This window comes from Theropithecus gelada, chromosome 3 (assembly GCF_003255815.1).
Source record: "Theropithecus gelada isolate Dixy chromosome 3, Tgel_1.0, whole genome shotgun sequence".
NCBI lineage: Eukaryota > Metazoa > Chordata > Mammalia > Primates > Cercopithecidae > Theropithecus > Theropithecus gelada.
In genome coordinates this window covers 153,310,368-153,329,732 of record NC_037670.1, presented here as the reverse complement: position 1 = coordinate 153,329,732, position 19,365 = coordinate 153,310,368, and the positions used below count along the sequence as shown (strand labels likewise).

The following is a 19,365-nucleotide window of genomic DNA, read 5'->3' as shown; positions in this document are numbered from 1 at the left end:
ACGTATCACTACCTCAGTCAGAAACAGTAATAAATAAGTTAATAGTATACACCCTTAACATGATGTAGTGGGAATGATGCTTCACCTCTGTGGTCTTCCATACAAAAACCATGAGAAACAGGTGGAACACAGTGGTTCATACCTGTAATTTCAGCTGTTTGGGAGGCCACAGTGGGAAGATCACTTGAGGCCAGGAGTTTGAGACCAGCCTGGGCAATATATTGAGACGAGGTCTCTAAAAAAAAAAAAAAAAAAAAAGCCAGGTGTAGTGGTGTGCACCTGTAGCCCCAGCTATGTGGGAGGAACTCCTGCGCTCAGGAGTTCAAGGTTGCGCCATGGCACTCCAGCCTGGGCAACAGAGCAAAGACCCTCTCTCTAAAAACAAATGAGAAATACATCAGATAAGCCCAAACTGGGGGACACGCTTTAAAAAATGGCCGGTGTTCCTCAAAACCATCAAGACCAAAAACAAGAAAAGTCTAAGAAACTGTCATAGACCAGAGGAGTCTGGTCTATGTCACGTCAAGTAATGACAAGTGAATGTGACAAGTGAATGTGACAAGTGAATGTAACGTGATACCTTGGATAGGATCCTGGAACCGAAAAAGGATATCCGAAAACCTTGTGAAATCTAAATAAAGAAGTTGAGTTCATAGTAATTGTCCACATGGTTTCATTATTGTCACAAGTGTGCCATAGTAATGTAAGATGTTAACAATTGGAGAAACTGTGGGTCCTTGGGAACTCTATTAGGAACTTTTCCATAAATCTAAAACCATTCTAAAATTGTTTGTTTATCACTTAACTATGTGAAAAGCTACTCGGCCTTGCTAATAACAAGAAGTGGCACTGAGATAATATCTCACCTGTCAGGTTGACAAAAATCCAAACAGTGATAATATATTCTGTGGATGAGGCTGTGGGGCCAGGTATCCTTGAACATTTGTGGGGGTTTAATCCATTTTGTGTTGCTGTAAACGAAGACCCTTCTGGGTTATTTACACAGAAAAAGGTTTATTTGGCTCACAGTTCTGATGGCTGGGCATCAAGATGGGGCATCTGCACCTGGTAAGGGCCTGGGGCAGCTTCCACTCAATGACTGAAGGCAGAAAGGGGGCTGGAGTGTGCAGAGATGACACAGAGGAAATGAGAGGGGGTAGGTGCCAGGTTCTTTAGCAACCAGCTCTGAGGGGACTAAGAGTGAGAACTCACTGCCCCCACCTCAGGGGACAATATAATAAATATATTAAATATATCAGGATGATTTGCATGCATTGCCCTGATATATTTAATAGCACAGGAATGTACACGAGAGAGTGACAGATTTGAATGGTCCCAAATGCAGCTGCAATGCTAGCCTGCCCTTTTTCACCATTTCTTATGGGAAAACTGATTCTGACAGTTTTCCAGACTGTGCACACATTTAAAAATCCACACCCTTGCTTCAGCCAGCTTCCTCCTGGAAAGGAAAGCCAGCCAGGTGAGTGTTTATGAAGGCCCAACTGACTCATCAGCCCAGAATTCAGGCCCTCCCAGTGCCAATGGTTGCAAGCTGGGGGCAAGTGCTTGGGGAGTGGGCCAGCGGGCATCCGAAACAGGGTCTGGTGGAGCAGCATGGGAGCAACTGGTAGTAGAAAAAGGAAAGAAACGGCTGAGTGTGTTTTTAACATTTATTAATCCAAAAATACATAAAAATTCTTTCTACTCCAGGTTCTTGGGCTCTCAAGAAGGGGGGTAGCTGCCAGCCTTGAGCATCTGATGTGATACCTAAATGCTCACTCATATTATCTCAGAGGAGAGGGAGATGAGGAAGTGAGGCTCAAACCAGGGAAATCCCCCTGTGCGGGAGACTTGGCCCACAACACTCTGGCTTTTTCTGCCAGAGGAAATGGGGCAATCACAAGAGTGGGCCACCCTTAGGCAATTCCTCCTATACAACTAGGCACCAAGGTTGGGGGAGTTCCTTCCCTGCTCATGGCCGAGTTTCTTGAGAGCCAGGCTGACCAGACCAGAAACAATTGAGACAAGGACAGATAGGCCTGGGAAGGCAGGGGCTCGGGCCTTTCTCCCTCTTCCTCCTGGCCCACATCCACTTCCAGGAAACCCAGAGGTAGGACCCTGCAGCCAACCAGGTGCTCACTGGGGCTGTCACACCTCCACATCAGTCCACACAGCCACCCAGGAAGCCAGGGCCAGTCACCATCTGCAGCCTGTTACTGCATGCCAGCTGGGTGCATGGGCCAGGGCCCCTGGCCAGCACCGAGGCCTGCCCCAGGAGGGGCCTGGGCCACAGGCTGCAACCGCTGCTGGGACTGCCAGATGTGATGGAGCTCCTTGAACTGCTCCACCATGTGGTCTTTGAGGTCTGGGTTTGAGATCTGTAGCCGGATACTATCAGCTGACCAAGATAGCTCCCCTGAGAACATCTCCAGCAGCAATCGAGCTGCTACAGGCACTACCTGGGAGGCAAAGAGGAGATGAGACAGGGAGACCCGTGACAGGGCTGCCAGATCCAGCTGTGCATGAGGGCAGCCATCAGGGGTGAGTAATAGACTGCATTCTCTGGCCCTGAGCCTTGATGGTCTCTGGCAGCCAAGTTCACGCTGCTCAGGGAGCCCTGAGCCTCCAGCCTGGGGCAAGGGCCTGGCCCCAGGATTCCCCAGTTTTCAAGCCAAGGCCGACTTTGGGGCAGAGGAGACGTACCTGTACAGTAATGAGCTTCTTCTCTCGGGGTTTGCGGTCAGGCCATTCTTCCCCGAAGCAGAAGAAGATCTCGAAGGGTGGTGGGGTGTTGGTCTGGCCCTTCTGGAACAGGATGAGCTCTGCATCAAAATCAAGGTCCCTAGTCAGAGGCTGGAACCACACCCCTGGGCAAGAGGTGGCCAGGAGGACCACGGCTTCGGGCCCTCACCATTGAGAAAATGCTCCAGGCTGAAGAGCTTGGTCTTGACCTCCCGCTGGATGGGGTTGGGGCATGAGTCATGGGCTGAAGCACAAGGCCCACTCCAGAACACCTTGCACTGACACAGGCGGATGGCATACAGGTCCTGGCCCTGTAACTGGAGGATGAGCCCGCGGTCCAGGACATCCAGCAGCTGGTTCGTGTAGAAGCGCTGCTTGTCGCTGGGGATGTCCTCAGGGCTGGGGAAGCGCACTTGCTCCAGGCTTATGGGGCCAAAGAGTTCCACCTGCTCCTGGGTGGCCTCCAGCTGGCTGTAGAAGAGCCGGCAGCCGTGGGGGTTGCTGATAGTGAGGGCCCGGGGTGGCCGCCCCCGGTACTGAAACTTGATCTCCAGGTCAGTCACTGTGGGGCAGAAGGCAGGCCCAAACCGTCCTTGAGCCCCGTGCCTCCCCGTTCTGCAGCCCAGTGTCCAGGCCCAGCCCCATCAGCTCTCCCACTTTCCCCTCCCAAGGAGCTGCAGCACCCTCCACCCTCCTTGCCAATCCTACCCCAATCCCCCAGCACTGCTTCCCCGTGCCCAGCCGCGGGTCCTTACGAGGCAGCATGTGGGGGCTGATCAGCAGGTCAGGCAGGAGCTGTTCGCTTGCAGGGGGCAGGCTGGCAGCCAGGGGCCCAGGCTCCAGGACCTCAGGGAAAAGCTCCCTGAAGCCAGCAGGGTTGCCAGGGGGAGGAGCCAGGGGTCTGGGGTCTGGAGCAGGGGGACCCAGCACCACGGGCGGCTGCAGAGTGGGCGGCCACTTGACATCGTCTTTGAGTAAAGAATAGGGTGCCATGTGGGGGCCAGACTGCACTGCATCTACAGAAAGTGCATGTGGACGGCTGTCAGTGCCACCTCCAAGAACTGCCTCCCGGGCCCACCTACTCCCAGCCCTGGGCCACCCCAGCCTCCCATTAGCCCCCTCCCAGGTACCTATGGTACCTGTAGCTTCTCTGTATACTAGACCCCCAACCACCACCTCCCGGCCCCACCTGTGAGGCTCAGGCTTGGCAACATCCTCTGCAGCTGAAGGGACACCACCGGCAAGGGAGGGAAGAGATGGGAGAGAAGGGAGGACAAGTCATTCCACTGACCTGGGGCTGGGGAAGTAACATGCAAGAACCACGAGGCAACTGCCCTAGCCTCAGCTGAGCTCAGGCAAGACCCTGCCTCCGGTCCCAGCTTGTCCATCCCAGGCAGGTCAGAAAAGCCCTGTGCCTCACTTTCCTCATTTGCCTTCTACGGGGAGTCAGACCTACCAAGCCCCAACTGCTGTGTGGGTCACACATGCGGGGTAACGACAACGCCCCAGGAAGGAGCAGGTGGGGACTGTGCTCCTATCATTCAGAATTCCAGGAGAAGAAACTAGGTGAAGAGCCATTGAGAGGGCCATGGGGCTCCAGGGGAGCGGGGCTGCGGAAACCTAAGGCCAGTGGGGACAGCAGAGAGCCCGTCCAGGGCTCCACCTGCCTCCTCCTCCCACACTCACCTCTTCCTCTTCCTCCTCCTCCTCCTCTCCTGCACCAAAAGAGTAATCCTCAGGGGGCTGGGAGTCTGCACAGCAGGGAGAGAAAAGCAGGGCAGTAAGGGAGTCAACGTCAGGAGAAGCAAGATCCCCTGAGAGGCTGCCTGTAGCTCCTGTGCAGCTTCTGCCCTCCCCAAAGCTTCCCCAACACAGGGCGCGGTGGAGAGTACAGCCACCAGGATTGGGAAGGACCTCCCCAACTCCATGGGCCATGAGACCTCGGCTGGAGCCAGAAGCCAAAACGAGAGCAATGGTAAGGAAGAAGCACCCAGGTCCCTGACTGCACGCCAAGCCATTCCTAATCTGCCAGTGACCCATCCCAGCCACTCCTGGGAACCCTGGGTGTCATGACCTAGCAGGAGCCCCTGCATCGTGTCCTGGACCACTGCCCACTAGAGGGCCCTGGGCCTGCCTGCACCCAAGAGCTCATGACTGGGGGCCGGGACATTGCACAGCCTCCCAGGCGGCCCACAGAGGGCTAGGCCTGATACCTGTGGGAGCAGGGCCATTGGAGCAGACCTCGTAGATCTTGTAGGGTTGAGGTGGCATGTCCCGGGGCCCATCGTAGAAGAGGCGGAAGTCCCGGCTCTTGTTAAGGGCACAGCGCAGGTTGGCCTTCCATTTGGCCGGATCAGCTTCATCCACGCCTTCGGTGTATTTCCCAGTCTCCTTGGCCCAGGCCTGGGGCAGGAAGAGACAGCCACCACAGAGAACCTCGTCTCCACCACAACCCCAGTCTGCCTACCATTCCGTAGGAGACCCCACTGTGTGGGGAGAACTTCGGCCACAAGCTGAGCCTCGCTGAGCCCCAGACCTGGTTTGCAACGTGGAAGTCTGCCACAGTCCTGCCCCAGCCCTAAGGCTGCCAGCAAGCTCCATGAAATCTAGGGCTATGAGATGCATCTGTAGTCCCTGCTCCTAGGAGGGTGAATCAGTGTGATCTCTAAGGAGGACAGCGTGGGGGATAAGGATGAGCACTCTGGAGCCAGGCTGGGTTTCAATCTGGAATGTGCCCCCTGCCAGCTGTGTGCCAGGCCACGTCACTGCCTCCCTTTGTCTTGATCTCCTCACAGTGCTCACCTCATGGAGTGGCAGTAAGGACTCAAGGGGTTGATGTCGACTGGGCACAGTGGCTCACACCTGTCATCCCAACATTTTGGGAGGCCAAGGTGGGAGGATCGCTTGAGCCCAGGAGTTGGAGACCAGCCTAGGCAGCATAACAAGACTCCTGTCTCTACAAAAAATTAGCTGGGCATAGTGGTGGGTGCCTGTGGTCCCAGCTACTCAGGAGGCTGAGGTGGGAGGATTGCTTGAGCCAGGAAGTTCGAGGCTGCAGTGAGCCATGATCAATCATGCTCTGCACTGCAGCCTGGGCAACAGAGTGATACCCTATCTCAAAAAAAAAAAAAAAAAAATGAGGGGGGTTGATGTCCGTAAAGCACTCAGAGCTATGCCCGCACATAGGACGGGCTTGAGACACTGGAGCTGCTGGTATTATTTTGAATGGCAATTAGGCGAGGTGAGGACTACCAATGTTTATTTCTACCCTTTAACCCAGTTCTTTGATTTCTAGGAATTCATCCTAAATATCATAGATGCATTCACACAAAATATTGCACAAACAAGGTTATTTGCAGTAGCACTGTGTGTAAAAGATGACTGAAAATACCCAATGCAACATCCATCAATGAGGGGCTGGTGAAATTATGGCCAACCCATTGAATGAAATACTGGGCGGCACAAAAAAAGAAAAAGCAGGAAACTGTTTACATACTGACATGTAGCAATCATCAAGAAGTATGAAGTATAGAAAAAATGCAGATATCTAGCATTTCTTATGAAAATAGAGGAAAGGATAGTGCATATTTGCTTATATGTGCATAAAAATCTCTCAGGAAGGCTAAACAAGAAAATGATAACACGGCTGCCTCTAGGGAAAGGTTAGGGAGGGGAGTGGGTGGTGGTGAGCCAGGGAAGGAGGGAGACTTTTTGCTCTAAACCATTCTATGCCTTTTAATGTTGAATTTTGTGACTGTATTACCTATACAAAAATAAAAAATGAATTAGCAAAAGAATTTTGGAAAGGTAAGGATCAAGTCCAAAAACTAAGAAAATATGTATCCAAAGTTTTAAAAAGTAAGCATTGCCTTTGACCCAGCAATTTTTAAGTCTAGGAAATCAACCCTCAAAATAATTGAGGTTGGAAAAAAGGGAAACATTATGACAGCCTGCATGACAATGGGGGTTTCAAGTTCAGGTTTTAAAAGCAACCGCAAGTATCCAAAAACCCAGACCCGGTGAGCAAATTGTGCTAAGCCATTCCAGTGGAAATTCTACAGTCACGAAAAGTGATGTGGACGTATGTTGGAAAGGAAAGCTGATCCTGATATAGGGTGAAAAACATCCAGGTTACAAATCAAGATATATCACTTGATTCCAATTTTGCATTCTATATACACACACGTGCAAAAAAACTAAAAATGTAAGCAAAAACTGTTATGCTAGGTACGTCCTAGCATTAAGATTACTGGAGAGAGCACAGTGGCTTGCGCCTGTAATACCAGCTACTCAGGAGGCTGAGGTGGGAGGATCACTTGAGCCCCCGAGCTTGAGACCAGCCTGGGCAACAAAGTGAGAACTCATCTTTACAAAAATCAAAATCAAAAAATTAGGCTGGGCACGGTGGCTCACGCCTGTAATCCCAGCACTTTGCCGAGGCAGGTGGATCACGAGGTCAGGAGTTCAAGACCAGCCTGGCCAAGATGGTGAAATCCTGTCTTTACTTCAAAGACAGAAAAAAAAAAAAATTCATAATTGAAGTTGAAAAAAAGGGAAACATTAAGACAGCCTGCATGACAATGGGGGTTTTAATCCTAGCTACTCGGGAGGCTGAAGCAGGAGAATTGCTTGAACCCAGGTGGCAGAAGTTGCAGTGAGCTGAGATTGCGCCACTGCAGCCAGGGTGACAGAGCAAGACTCCATCTCAAAAAAAAAAAAAAAAAGTTAGCTGGGCATGGTGGCATGCAACTGTAGTCACAGCTACTCAGGGAGCTGAGACTGGAGGATCACCTGAGCTGAGTTGGAGGCTGCAGTGAGCTACGACTGCACCACTGCTCACCAGTGGTGCAACACTAGGCAACAGAGCAACACCTCATCTCAAAAAAAAAAAAGGAGCGGGGGGAGTATATATGTACAGTTGTAATATGTCGGTTAAAAAAAAAAAGATTGGGCCAGGCACAGTGGCTCACACCTGTAATTCCAGCACTCTGGGAGGCTGAGGTGGGTGGACTGCTTGAGTCCAGGAGTTGGAGACCAGCCTGGGCAACATGGCAAAGTCTCTACTAAAAGTACAAAAAATTAGCCAGGTGTGGTGGCAGGCACCTGTAATCCCAGCTACTCAGGAGGCTGAGATGGGAGACTCACCTGAGCCTGGGAGGTAGAGGCTGCAGTGAGCCAAGACTGTGCCACTGCACTCCAGCCTGGGTGACAGAGTGAAACCCTGTCTCAAAAAAAAAAAAAAAAAAAAAAATGGAGCTGGTCAACAGAGTTAGGCCCTGCCTCTAAAAAAATTAGAAAATTAAAAAATTAAAAGATTGATGATATATCTGAATCTTATATTAAAAATAGTTTGTTCCCAACACAAAGAAATGACAAATGTTTGAGATTATGGATATGCTAAGTACCTGATCTGATCACTGTACTTATCAAATCATCACTGTGTACCCCATATATTTATGGAAGTATATTAATTTAAAAATAAAATTTTTAGAAAGATGATGGGTGGGCCGGGCGCAGTGGCTCACGCCTGTAATCCCAGCACTTTGGGAGGCTGAGGCAGGCAGATTACGAGGTCAGGAGATCAAGACCATCCTGGATAACATGGTGAAACCCCGTCTCTACTAAAAATACAAAAAAATTAGCCGGGTGTGGTGGCGGGCACCTGTAGTCCCAACTACTTGGGAGGCTGAGGCAGGAGAATGGCAGGAACCTGGGAGGCAGAGCTTGCAGCGAGCCGAGATCGTGCCACTGCACTTCAGCCTGGGCAACAAAACGAGACTCCATCTCAAAAAAAAGAAAGATGATGGGTGATTGTTGGCTTCCTTTAGCGTATGTGTGCACTGAACAAGTCCTCATGAGTAATAGCAGTGAGACAAGAGCAAAGGGTGAGTAGGACAAATTATGGGAAGGCCTTCTGGGGACCCTCAGTTCCCACACTGCTCTAGGGTGAAGGTTAGAAAAGGTGTGCCCTAGGCCGGGCGCGGCAGCTCATGCCTGTAATCCCAGCTACTCAGGAGGCTGAGGCAGGAGAATCGCTTGAACCCAGGGGGCAGAGGTTGCAGTGAGCTGAGATTGTGCCACTGCACTCCAGCCTGGGCTACAGAGCGAGACTCTGTCTCAAAAAAAAAAAAAAAAAGAAAAAAAAAAGGAAAAAGCTGTGCCCTGTGGCTACGTCTGCATCCCCTTAGTCCGGGCCTGGCATCAGCGGCAGCATGCTAGCTGGGTGGGTGGCCAGTCTTGAGGAGCTGCCTGTGTGTGTTATATGCGATCCTCTTCTGGGGACAGGGTGCTCTGGAGGTCCAGCCAACCTCCTCGCCAGGGCTTACCTTGAAGATGGTGTTATCTCCGTCCTGGCTGGGACCATGCCTCGTGGCATGCCTCCAGGGGATGTAGAATAATTTCTTTTCCCCGTTGACCCATTGAAGCCCTGGGTACTGGCAGCTGTTCACCTGGGCCACCAGCCAGGGCTTCAGCCGCACGCGGCGGGGCGGGGTGGGAGCGCCTGGGATGGACTGGTTCATGGCAGAAGGGTCTGCAGGAGAAAGCCAGGGGGAGCCTCAGCAGGTCCGCAGGTGGACGGGGACAGGGTGCTCAGAGGTCAAGCTGTGGGCCACAAGGGATGGTCTCTCCAGTCCATCTAGGTATTTAAGGCCAATTGTCTTTTCCAAGCATCAACTTTCTTGTCTAGTGTCATGGAATTTTGTGTTTGGGTGAAGGGAAAGAGAGTTACGAGTTAGTGAATGCTTCGGGCACAGCCCCAGACGCCCTTTACCGGGCAGAGGCATCCATTCTCCAACTGCTAACAGTAGCGAACAGCCCATTGGCCAGAGAACTGCCTTCCACTACTCACCCCACAGGTTAGGCCCACCCCTCGCTCTTGGGGGAGCAGCCCACAGCCAGACTGCCTGACACAAGGGACAAAAGCCTGGCTATCTTGTCTCAAGCTGGGCTACATGGGGCAGCGAGTGCTCCGTGGGATCAGCCTGAAGGCAACCTCCCGCTCAGTCCACACCCCTGGTTCAATTCTTCTCTGCCCAAGTTTTCTCACCCCCTGTCCCCTGAGAGTCCCCTCCGGAGATGCCCTCAACAAGAATCTCATCTCGAGCTCTCAAGGACACCTGCCCTCAGAGGAAAGCAGAACATGTGAATGGAGGGTGGGTTTCTTCACCCAACTCTCAGAGCTACCTTTCTTCCTCAGTTTCCCTCTGGGAGGAAGTTCCCCAACCTCAACGTCTTTAGATAAATCCCATCAACCAACTCAACCACCTCCAACGACAGCAGCCACCAAACTTAGACGTTACTTCTCTAGGGCCATTCATCTAGATTCTTGGTCCTCCCCCTTCTCCCACTGGACACGCATTGGTGTAGCACTTAGGAAGGCCCTAATGCCTGCCGGAGCCTGTTAGGAAGTCTGCAGGAAACAGAAACCACAGCTCTAACCACTACCTACCCAGGGGCACGAGCCCCACCTCTCAGGCCACAGCTTCGCTGCCTCCCTGGAGTCAGGCCAGAGGGACCCTGCCTCCTCCCCTCCACACGCCAAACTCCCTGTCCAGCCCAGAACCGGAAACTCTTCACAGTCCTGAGCCCCCTCCTCTCTCTCTCTCCTCCCCTTACCCATGCCCTTGGCCCTTCACTTGAGACCCCTGTGTGGAAGACAGAAAGGACTGGGCCATTATACAGCACAGCCCATCAGAAGTGAACGTGTCGCTCAGCAAGTAAGGAGGAAAGGTTCGAGCTGAACTCCCTCTGTCTTTCTGGGCCTGCTTGGGCCTTGCAGCACGGAACCTCAGTTTCCCCTGAAATTCCCTGCCCAGTACCTTTTGGGTTTGCACCTGCCTCGTGCTGCCTCTGAGCTGCTAGTGTCTCACATTGTAGGCCTCCCTCAGAGCCCAGCTCGGCTGCCACCAACCCAGGAGACGTAAGGCCGGCCAGCCTTCACATAAGGCCGGCCAGCCTTGCCTGGCCCAGGGGCTGGGACTGGGAGGTGTTCAGAACGCTCCAGCCCTGCCCCGACCTCAGAACATGGGGGCTCAGTTCCGCTTTCTGCCCCAGCCTCCACCCAGCCCCAGGGGAAACGAAAGTGGCTGGACTGGGACAACTCAGAAACCAGACTCACTGTGGGCTGAGGGAGGGAGTCGAGTGGGTCCCCCAGACCAAATTTCCAACCTCCCACCCAGAGCTGTTCCCCACACCCCACACCTGCAGGCAGTCTTTGTGCATTTGGTGTGGTTTGTAGCATGGGCGTGCGCCCACCCATATTTATATTTGTAGATCCCCGAGAGGCCTTGACCCTAGAATAGAGGGGTGCCAGTCACCAGCAGCACACAATTCTGGCCGAGTGAGGGTGGACAGAGGAAGCTCTGTCTGTGCAGAATCGGGGAGAGCTTCCCTGATGACCCCCTGGGCTGAGGCCGAGAGGTGCTGGTGCCACTGGGGAGATCAGAGGGTCCAGCTGCCTGCCCCCTGCTGTCAGTCCAGCAGTCTGGCCCTGCCCAACACGGCTGTTTAATACAGAGCAAGGTTCTGAAACGACAACTCCGGCCTCAGTGTCAGAGGGCTGCGTCCATATAAGGAGCTTAGGGAGGGGTGTGGAGAAGGAGCTCCTGCGACAAGCCCGTCTGTGATGAGCGAGGGTCTGTCCACCGTGCCACAGAAGGGACTCAGCCTCAAGGCTTTTGCCTGCAGCCTAAGCAGCATCCATCCTCCCAGAAGCTCCCTCCTGCCCAGAAAAGGGCTAGGTCTGATTTAGACCACCCTAATCAAGGCCCATGACTTTGGAAGTTTGGTGTCAGAACAGGTCTGCCATCGTAGGGCTCCGGAGGCTCTGGGTGAAATGCATGCAGCCCTAGACCTCAGTCAATGGACCTGAGCCCCAGAAAGTGGGGAAATCCAACAGCTGAGGGCCTGAGGAAGCCCCTACAAGTGTGTGAGGCAGCGAAGCATCCAGTGGGCAGTCCTAGAGGACCTGCTGAGGTGGGGCGAGCCAACAGCTCACCCCAGAACCCTGCTGGAGTCCCAGGAGACAGTGCCCCCACCACCCAGGAGCTGCAATTCATGGGCACCGGGGAGCCACTAGGGGAGGAAGTGCCACAGCAGTCCTAGTAAGAGTGGCCAGACAGCAGGAGCCCTGCTGCTCCCAGGGTTGGTCTGGGTCACATGTCTCCTTGCAAACCCACACCCAGCTCAGGGAGAGGACAAGGGGTTCCCTGTACAGGCCCTGACCCCAAATCCCGCCCCTCCGGGTGAGCTTCCCACACCCTGGGCCCTGCTGCCCACCTGGTCCGACAGGCTGAGGCTCTGGGGCAAAGGGTGCCCAGGAAGAAGCTTCCTCCCAGGGTCAGGGTAGGGGAAGACCGCAAAGTAGGGCCTTTAGATAAAAAGGGGTGATTTCCCAGTGCTTCCCTAGACTCTTGGAGCCCCTCAGCCCCAGCACCCCAGGCCCCATAACTACTGGGGGTGGGGACAGGAAGGCGAGGTCATGCCAGAGGGCCTTCTGAGGGCCTACAGTTTCCTACATCGATACAGCCGAGCCCTCTCTGATCCTGGCCACTTATCCTCATTCTGGGCCCTCGAGGAGCCCAGGCCCAGCCCAGTCCTCCGCCCCCTGCTCCCCCCTCCCCTTCGCCCCCACTCCTCTCGCGGGCTCCGCTGGGGCACACCCCTTGGGCCAGCCCGCGGAGCCACCCCCACCTCCAGGGTCGGCCTCTGGACCTCTCCTCCTGCTGCTGGAGGAGCAGCACCCCGTCCTCGCCCTGCTGTGCCCAGAGTGGCTGCGAGACTGGGATAGTCCCCTACTCCCGCCTCGGCTCCCGGGTACCCGCTCCCGCCCCTCCCAGGGTCCGGAGACAACCATCTCCCCACGCATCCTGGTCACGCTAGCCTCACTTTTTTTCAACGTTTAGCCTCTTCATTGTTGCCTTCTTGAGTTCTGGGACAGGACCTACGGAAACCAGCCCAGGAACTATTGCGCCCCATTCTTCTCCGCTGTTCGGGAGACCAGAGTCTACCATTCCCGGCCGCAAGCCCAGGGACAGACGGAGCCTCTACCTAACACCATCTTCCCCCAAACTCTTGCGCAGTTCCTGCCATTGGCCTGAAGATCCCGAGGGATGAACGCTTTAACCTCAACCTCTTTTCCAAAAGGGTGAGGGTGGCCCGGTAAGAGCGAGGGCGAGTGCATCGAAAGTAAGGATCGGGCCTCGCTCCTCAGGGGCCCAAGCCAGCCTCCAGCGGGGTGCCCGGGAGCCCCCATTCTGGGCGATGGCGAGGGAGAGGGAGAACAGCAGAGCCGGCGCCCCCCGCTCCCCGTAGCGGTGCCGACTCCGCCGCCTGGGTCACGGGGCTCCCCGGGCGCCAGCACCCCAAACCACGCCTTGGAAGTCCCAGGCCGGTGGGGCGCACCCTGCTGTAGGCACCCACCCGTTCTCGGTCCTCAGGCGCAGCTGGACGCGGACCCCGCCCTACTCCAGTCCCCATCCCGCCGCCCGCGGGTGCCTGGAGGGCGCGGGCCCCAGTCTAGGCCTAGACTTGGGGGCAGTAGCCGGCACCGCTCCCGCCACCCTCAGGGCGCGCCAGGCGGGGACGCAGAGAGCAGAGCGCGGCGGACTGGACCCACCTGTCTGCGGTGCGCCTGCGTGGCTGCGCTCGGGAACACCGGCCGGGCGGCGGGACCAAGCTGGGCTCTGCCCAGGCTGCGCCTCCCGCCGGTCCGCCAACCAGCCGGGCACTTCCGCGTCTCACCGCCCCCGCCCCTGGGCAGCTGCTGCCGAGCTCCGGGCGCGGGCAGTGCCCCGCCCCGCCCCGCGAATCCACTCCGGGCCCCGCACTGACCTGGCAACTGCAGATCCGGGCTGAGCCTCGGGCCAGGCCCAGGGCCTCCAGGGAGATGCCAGTCGGCGCGGTGCGCTAGACTGGCCACTGGCTCTTTTGGCAATCTGGAACCGTAAAACTGTCATTTGACAACCGCGTGCCTCCCGCTGCAGTGCTCAGTTGGGCCCTGGGAGAGGGTGGGGGTGCTTCCCCACGCTGGTCCTCCGGGGCTGCACACAAATGAGGGCGTAGTGTGGCCAACCCACAGCCCCAAGCCCTCCTGTCGCCTGTCTGCACCCCTGGCGAGGGCAGCTGTCGCCCCTAGAGCACAGTCGCTGCCCCCAGGATCCAGACACCCCTTCCAGACGTGCTTGCGGGCAGGAATCCTCTAGTCACTCTGTGCCTTTCTCATCCTCAACCCCTGTACCTGTTTCGCCCCAGCTCCCCTCCTAAGTCGCCTTCCAATCATCCCAGGGGCAGTGGCGTGGTCGCCTGTCCCACCTCCTCTCACTGCTACCTTGACCGTCCATCTGTGGTTCTGAACCGTTTTCGATTCCATAAAGAACCTCGTCCCAGGACCTCCACATTCACACCTCCTGTTCCTTCTCTTCAAAATTTCTGTTTCAGCATCACCTTCTCTGGAAAGTCTGCCTTGACTTCCCCTCCCGCGTGCGGTTCCAGGGTGCAAAAAGCTTCCTGGTTAATTTTGCTTATGATTTTGCTATGGATAGCCAGGGGTTTGGTCTAGGTCTGGCCGCTCACCGCACAGAAAGCCTATCACTGAGACAGCTTTATTGCCGGGGAAGAAGGCTTTATTCTGGTGACATCGGTCGGTGAGCTGGTGAGAGGGAAGACAAACCTTCAATTCATCCCTCCCCTTGACTAAAGTTAGGGGCTTATATAGCAGGGAAGGAAAACAAGAGGGATAAGGAAGAGGAATTGGTCAACAGGCAGCAGGTGTACTGATGTAAGTGTCTCAAGCCTCAGTTCTATGAGCATCTGGCTTTTTGGAAAATTGGGCGGGTTTCAACTTAGATGTCTGATTTCCACTAGAATCAGCTTACTCAGGAACCCCCCTCCTGTCTTTTCATTGTTCCTTTTCTTTTCTTTTCTTTCTGATATGGAGTCTTGCTCTGTCACCTGGGCTGGAGTGCAGTAGTGCGATCTCAGCTCACTGCAACCTCTGCATCCCCGGTTCAAGCGATTCTCCTGCCTCAGCCTCCGAAGTAGAGATGGGGTTTCACCATGTTGTCCAGGCTGGTCTCGAACTCCTGACCTCAGGTGATCCACCCACCTTGGCCTCCCAAAGTGCTGGGATTACAGGCGGGAGCCATCGTGCCAAGCCGAGCCTTGTGTTTTTTAACAAATAAAGTAGTATTTGTTGATGAATCAGAACTTTGACCTTCCCTCCCCTCCCTTCTCCTGGGTTGAACTTTACCTTTAACAAGTTAAAAAAAGACACTCACGTGTTGTGTTTTTTTTTCTCTTCTGTATCTTTCCCTCTTTCCTGACCTTTGTAGCCCTAATATGAAGTGGAAATATCATTATATATATGTATTTTATTATTTGTGTCTGCTGAGTATTTCATTATTTCATATTTTTAAAATTTAAAGTATGGATGGGGGAAATGTGAATGGGTAGATTGTTTTCTATTTGTTTCTTTAAAAATGAAATTGCTAGACCAGGCACGGTGGCTCACGTTCGTAATCCCAACACTTTAAGAGGCTAAGGCAGACAGACCACTTGAGTCCACCAACCTGGGCAATATGGCAAAACCTTGTCTCTACAAAAAATACAAAAATTAGCCTGGCGTGGTGACACGTACCTATAATCCCACCTACTTGGGAGGCTGAGGTGGGAGAATTGCTTGAACCCAGGAGGCACACCACTGCACTCCAGCCTGGATGTAGAAGTGAGACTTTATCTCAAAATAATAATAATAAAATGAAATTGCTGTTTCATTGAAAGTGGCTCCCCACAAAATGGGAACCTTTTCCCCAGAGGTCAGTTACGCTTCATAGAAAAATATTCTATGCTGGTCCAGAAAATGTATCTGGAGCAATAGCTAAGAAGAACCTTCTTTTATTATCAAATGCTCCTCACCCACTCTGAGGGACCGTGAGACCCTAGAATTCTGCCGTCTGCCCCCTTCCCACTGTCCATCTTGCTCAGGTGAGGCCCCTTCCTTAGAGCCTCTGAACCTCAAGAAGCAGCACGGACTGCGTGCAGAGAAGGGGCTGGCACCTGGCTCTGCTGTGTTCCAGCCAAGTGGCCTTAGGCAGGTCCTCAAATCTCATTTCCTCGTCTCTAAAAGGGGGATCATGTTACTGAGCCGACAGCATTGATATGGGGCTCCTGGGATAGAGGCTGTTCAGGGGCTCAGCTTGGCTCGGGTCCTGCCTTCCCTCAACTGAAAGAACCTGAGCCAAGAATCACCTGGGGCCAGAGACATGGCCTGGGAGGAAGGAAGGACAGAGAGCAGCACTCCAGTGCTTCCAGGATCTGGGATCCCCTGGCCTCCCAGTGCCATCCTGGGGGTGGAAGAGCAAGTAGACGGGAAGTGAAGCCACACCCGGCCCCTGTGTGAGCACTCCCAGTTCCCCCTTGATGGGGCAGGAGGCAGTGGGGACAGGGAGGTCTGTCCAGGCCCCCCACTCCCCACGGTGAGAGGGCCCCTTCCCCCATTTCCCCTGGCTGGAGTATCACAGACTGAGGGTGTGGTAGGAGGCACCCTCCCCTGACTCAAGTAGAAGCTACTCTGTGTGAGTGAGAGTAGAGTGGGGTGGCAGGGGTGGGGGACGGTGGGGGGAGGAGGGAAGCCGTGTCACCAAAGGGAACTGAAAGAAACCCAGAGGCCCATTGGGCAGCTGAACAATACACCCTGGCTCTGGAACAGCCCCCTTCAGTGCAGCCTGGGTGGATGATAACTGCCTTTGCCTCTCAAAACCACCCCAGGAAACCCATCCCCTTAGCCTGGGCTCTCAGGAGTCCGTAGGATGGCCGTCCTATTTCTCAGAAACCCCAAGTTTCTGAGAACCTGTTGGCTGGACATCAGGCTCTGAGGCCAACAGGTCTGAGTCAAATCCTTACTCTGCAATCTAGAATTGCGTGACCTGAGCAAGCCATTCACTCCCCCAGAAACCCCATTTCCCATCCGTAAAGGAGAATGGTGACCCCAGTGTCACAGATAGGCTGTGAGTCTACATTCAACAATGCTTCTCAGGCATGTTGTACCTGCCAGGATAAAGTGGTGGACAATTTCTACTTTGTCTAAAAACCTCTGCCCTCCTAGAGCTTCCATTCTGCAGAGTAAGATAGACAATAAATCCTCAAGTAATGAAACTGGGTGAGGCCTTCAGGGGCACCTCACAGGCTATGGCTTTGCTAGGGACAGTCACTGGAAGGTTCAGACCTGAGGCATGACACAGTCTGATTTAGGTTTTAACACCTCTTAGCTGGGTGCGATGACTCACACCTATAATCCCAGCAGTGTGGGAGGCCGAGGCAGGTGGATCAGTTGAGGTCAGCAGTTCAAGACCAGCCTGGCCAACATGGGGAAACCCTGTCTCTACTAAAAAAAATACAAAAATTAGCCAGGCGTGGTGGTTCATGCTTGTAATCCCAGCTACTCAGGAGGCTGATGCAGGAAAATTGCTTGAACCCAGAAGGCGGAGGTTGTAGTGAGCCGAGATCGCACCATTGCACTCCAGCCTGGGTGACGGAGCGAGACTCCGTCTCAAAACAAAAAAGAAAAAAAACCACCTCTGGTTCTTGTATTTGAAGTGCTCACTTACTTTGAAGTTACTGGCACATAGAAGTGGTATCTTTTTTAGGATTAATGCCCAGGACGCCACGGCTGGGCCTTCCCCCCCATTTCTTTTTTTTTTTTTTTTTTTTTGAGACGGAGTCTCGCTCTGTCGCCCAGGCTGGAGTGCAGTGGCCGGATCTCAGCTCACTGCAAGCTCCGCCTCCCGGGTTTACGCCATTCTCCTGCCTCAGCCTCCCGAGTAGCTGGGACTACAGGCGCCCGCCACCTCGCCCGGCTAGTTTTTTGTATTTTTAGTAGAGACAGGGTTTCACCATGTTAGCCAGGATGGTCTCGATCTCCTGACCTTGTGATCCGCCCGTCTCGGCCTCCCAAAGTGCTGGGATTACAGGCTTGAGCCACCGCGCCCAGCCTTCCCCCCCATTTCTTACTAACTAACACTGGCTCGGAGCTTTTTGGGATGTGACCTGGAAGTCCCCCATTCAGCCAGCCTGTCACACGAACACTTCTACACTTGGAGTCCCCACCTTTCCCAATCCATGGCTCTGTCTTCACATGGCCTGTGAAGGAAGCTGCCCGGGCCCTTGCTCCAGGCCCTGACAGGTCACCTGTCCTCTCTGATGCCTGCAACCTGGCTCTTGTCCTTGTCCGTGGAATCTGTTCTGGCCTCACACCGTCCTCCAGGCCTTGGATCCACAGCTCAAGAAAGCCCTGAAACCCACCAGAACTCCCCGACAACTCCGGTCTCTGCTGGCCTCCTGTAGCTACCTGTCTTTCTCACTTAAACCCTCAGATCTTGGGGTTTCACTCAGATCTTGGGGTTTCACTCTTTCCTAGATTTCTCACCATTCCCTTTAAATAAATGTGCTGAAGCCCTCTCACTTCCCTCTGGGATTCCTCTCCCAGCTCAGCTCCCTGAGTCTGCGCCCCTGCCCCCCTGCCGCCTACTGCAGGACTCCAGGACACCAGCCCAGAGGTTCTCTCCTCCTCTACTGGCTGCACGTGGTCTGATTCAGTGTTTCTAAAACTTGCTTAGCTCAGCACTGTGCTCAAACCACTTCCCTCCTGGCTCCTGGGCTCTGTCACGGACGGGGTGGGATGTCCGTCCTTCCTGCATGTCTCGAGGGCTCGCTGTGGAGCACGAGGCACCTGGACAAGGAGGAAAGGGAAAAGGACAAAGTCTAGCTAGAGACCCCAGCCTTCTGGGGCCCTTGCTTTGTGGGGACAGATGCCAACCCAGCCCCACAGGCACCAGCTGAAGACCTCTGGTATGCTCTTTTGTCCCAGAATGAGCCTGGTTGGAGCTCAGCATCTGCAGGTGTCCCCACCAGGCCCACGAGGTCCACCTCTCTTTGATGTGCAGTGCAGGGGGCCCCCGGCCTCAGACTCCAAAACAGTTCTGAACCAGATCCATCTCAAGCCCTTGCAGCTTAGAACCAAGGCTAGGACTGCTGCTGGGCAGGATGGTGGTCCCTCCCAGGTGGGCTCAGACGGGAAAGGGGGAGAGACGCAATTCTCTCCAGGATGGCAGGGCCAGCCCAAGGGCATGGGGTGCTCTCCTCAGAGTGGTGGGGAGGTGACAGAGCCACCCCTCTGCGAGGGACCTCTCCAGGGCTGACCCCGATACTCTCTGGCCTGCAGTCACTGATGTGTGAGGTCATGGGAGGGGTGTGGGGTATGACATTCCTCTTGTGTGGCCTCTCGACACTCAACCATGAGGAGGCACGTCCCAGCGGTCCCTCTCTGGCCCCTGAGGGGTGGGGTGTGGGGGTGGGTTGCGAGTTGAGCATTTCAGGTGTGAGGCAGGGAGGAGAGGGAGCACTTGGGGGCTGGCAGCTGAATGGAGTTGCAGGGCCTGGTGTTTGGCTCTTGCCAGCTGCTCCCCAGGCCAACACTATGACCCTGTGGGTCAGGCCTTGGGGGCTCTGGGTGGGGCACCTTCCAGGAGTCTCTCCTGTTCCTGTAGCCTCTGATTCTGGGGGCAGAAAGTCAACAAAGCGGAGAGCCTAGGGGCTGAAGAACCCTGTGGGGGCCATGGGCCAGGG

General features: G+C 54.6%; 1 protein-coding gene across 2 annotated transcripts; it reads right to left on the bottom strand.

Moving 5' to 3' along the window:
- Window positions 1-990: 990 nt before the first annotated feature.
- Window positions 991-13,532, bottom strand: IRF5 (interferon regulatory factor 5). Of its 2 annotated transcripts, XM_025378288.1 has the most exons (10): window positions 10,999-11,255; window positions 10,044-10,153; window positions 9,069-9,274; window positions 4,956-5,145; window positions 4,429-4,493; window positions 3,932-3,965; window positions 3,498-3,758; window positions 2,912-3,304; window positions 2,704-2,822; window positions 991-2,459 (listed from the first exon to the last, which is right to left on the bottom strand). In XM_025378288.1, exons 3-10 carry the CDS (start codon window positions 9,261-9,263, stop codon window positions 2,214-2,216), a joined length of 1,503 nt encoding a protein of 500 aa, XP_025234073.1. In that variant the 5' UTR covers window positions 9,264-9,274; window positions 10,044-10,153; window positions 10,999-11,255; the 3' UTR covers window positions 991-2,213. The 2 variants fall into 2 exon arrangements, with proteins under 2 accessions (XP_025234073.1, XP_025234074.1); XM_025378289.1 differs by lacking the exons at window positions 3,498-3,758; window positions 10,044-10,153; window positions 10,999-11,255 and adding an exon at window positions 13,361-13,532.
- Between the last annotated feature and the right edge of the window lie 5,833 nt (window positions 13,533-19,365).

Bases quoted from the DNA above. Each gene is read 5' to 3' on its own strand.
- IRF5 (XM_025378288.1), bottom strand. From the start codon at position 9,263: ATGAACCAGTCCATCCCAGGCGCTCCCACCCCGCCCCGCCGCGTGCGG. The intron at 3,759-3,931 runs GTGGGGCCGGGA...CACTTTCTGTAG, and splicing joins GCCAAGCCTGAGCCTCACAG to ATGCAGTGCAGTCTGGCCCC. The intron at 2,823-2,911 runs GTGAGGGCCCGA...ATTTTGATGCAG, and splicing joins CCTGGAGCATTTTCTCAATG to AGCTCATCCTGTTCCAGAAG.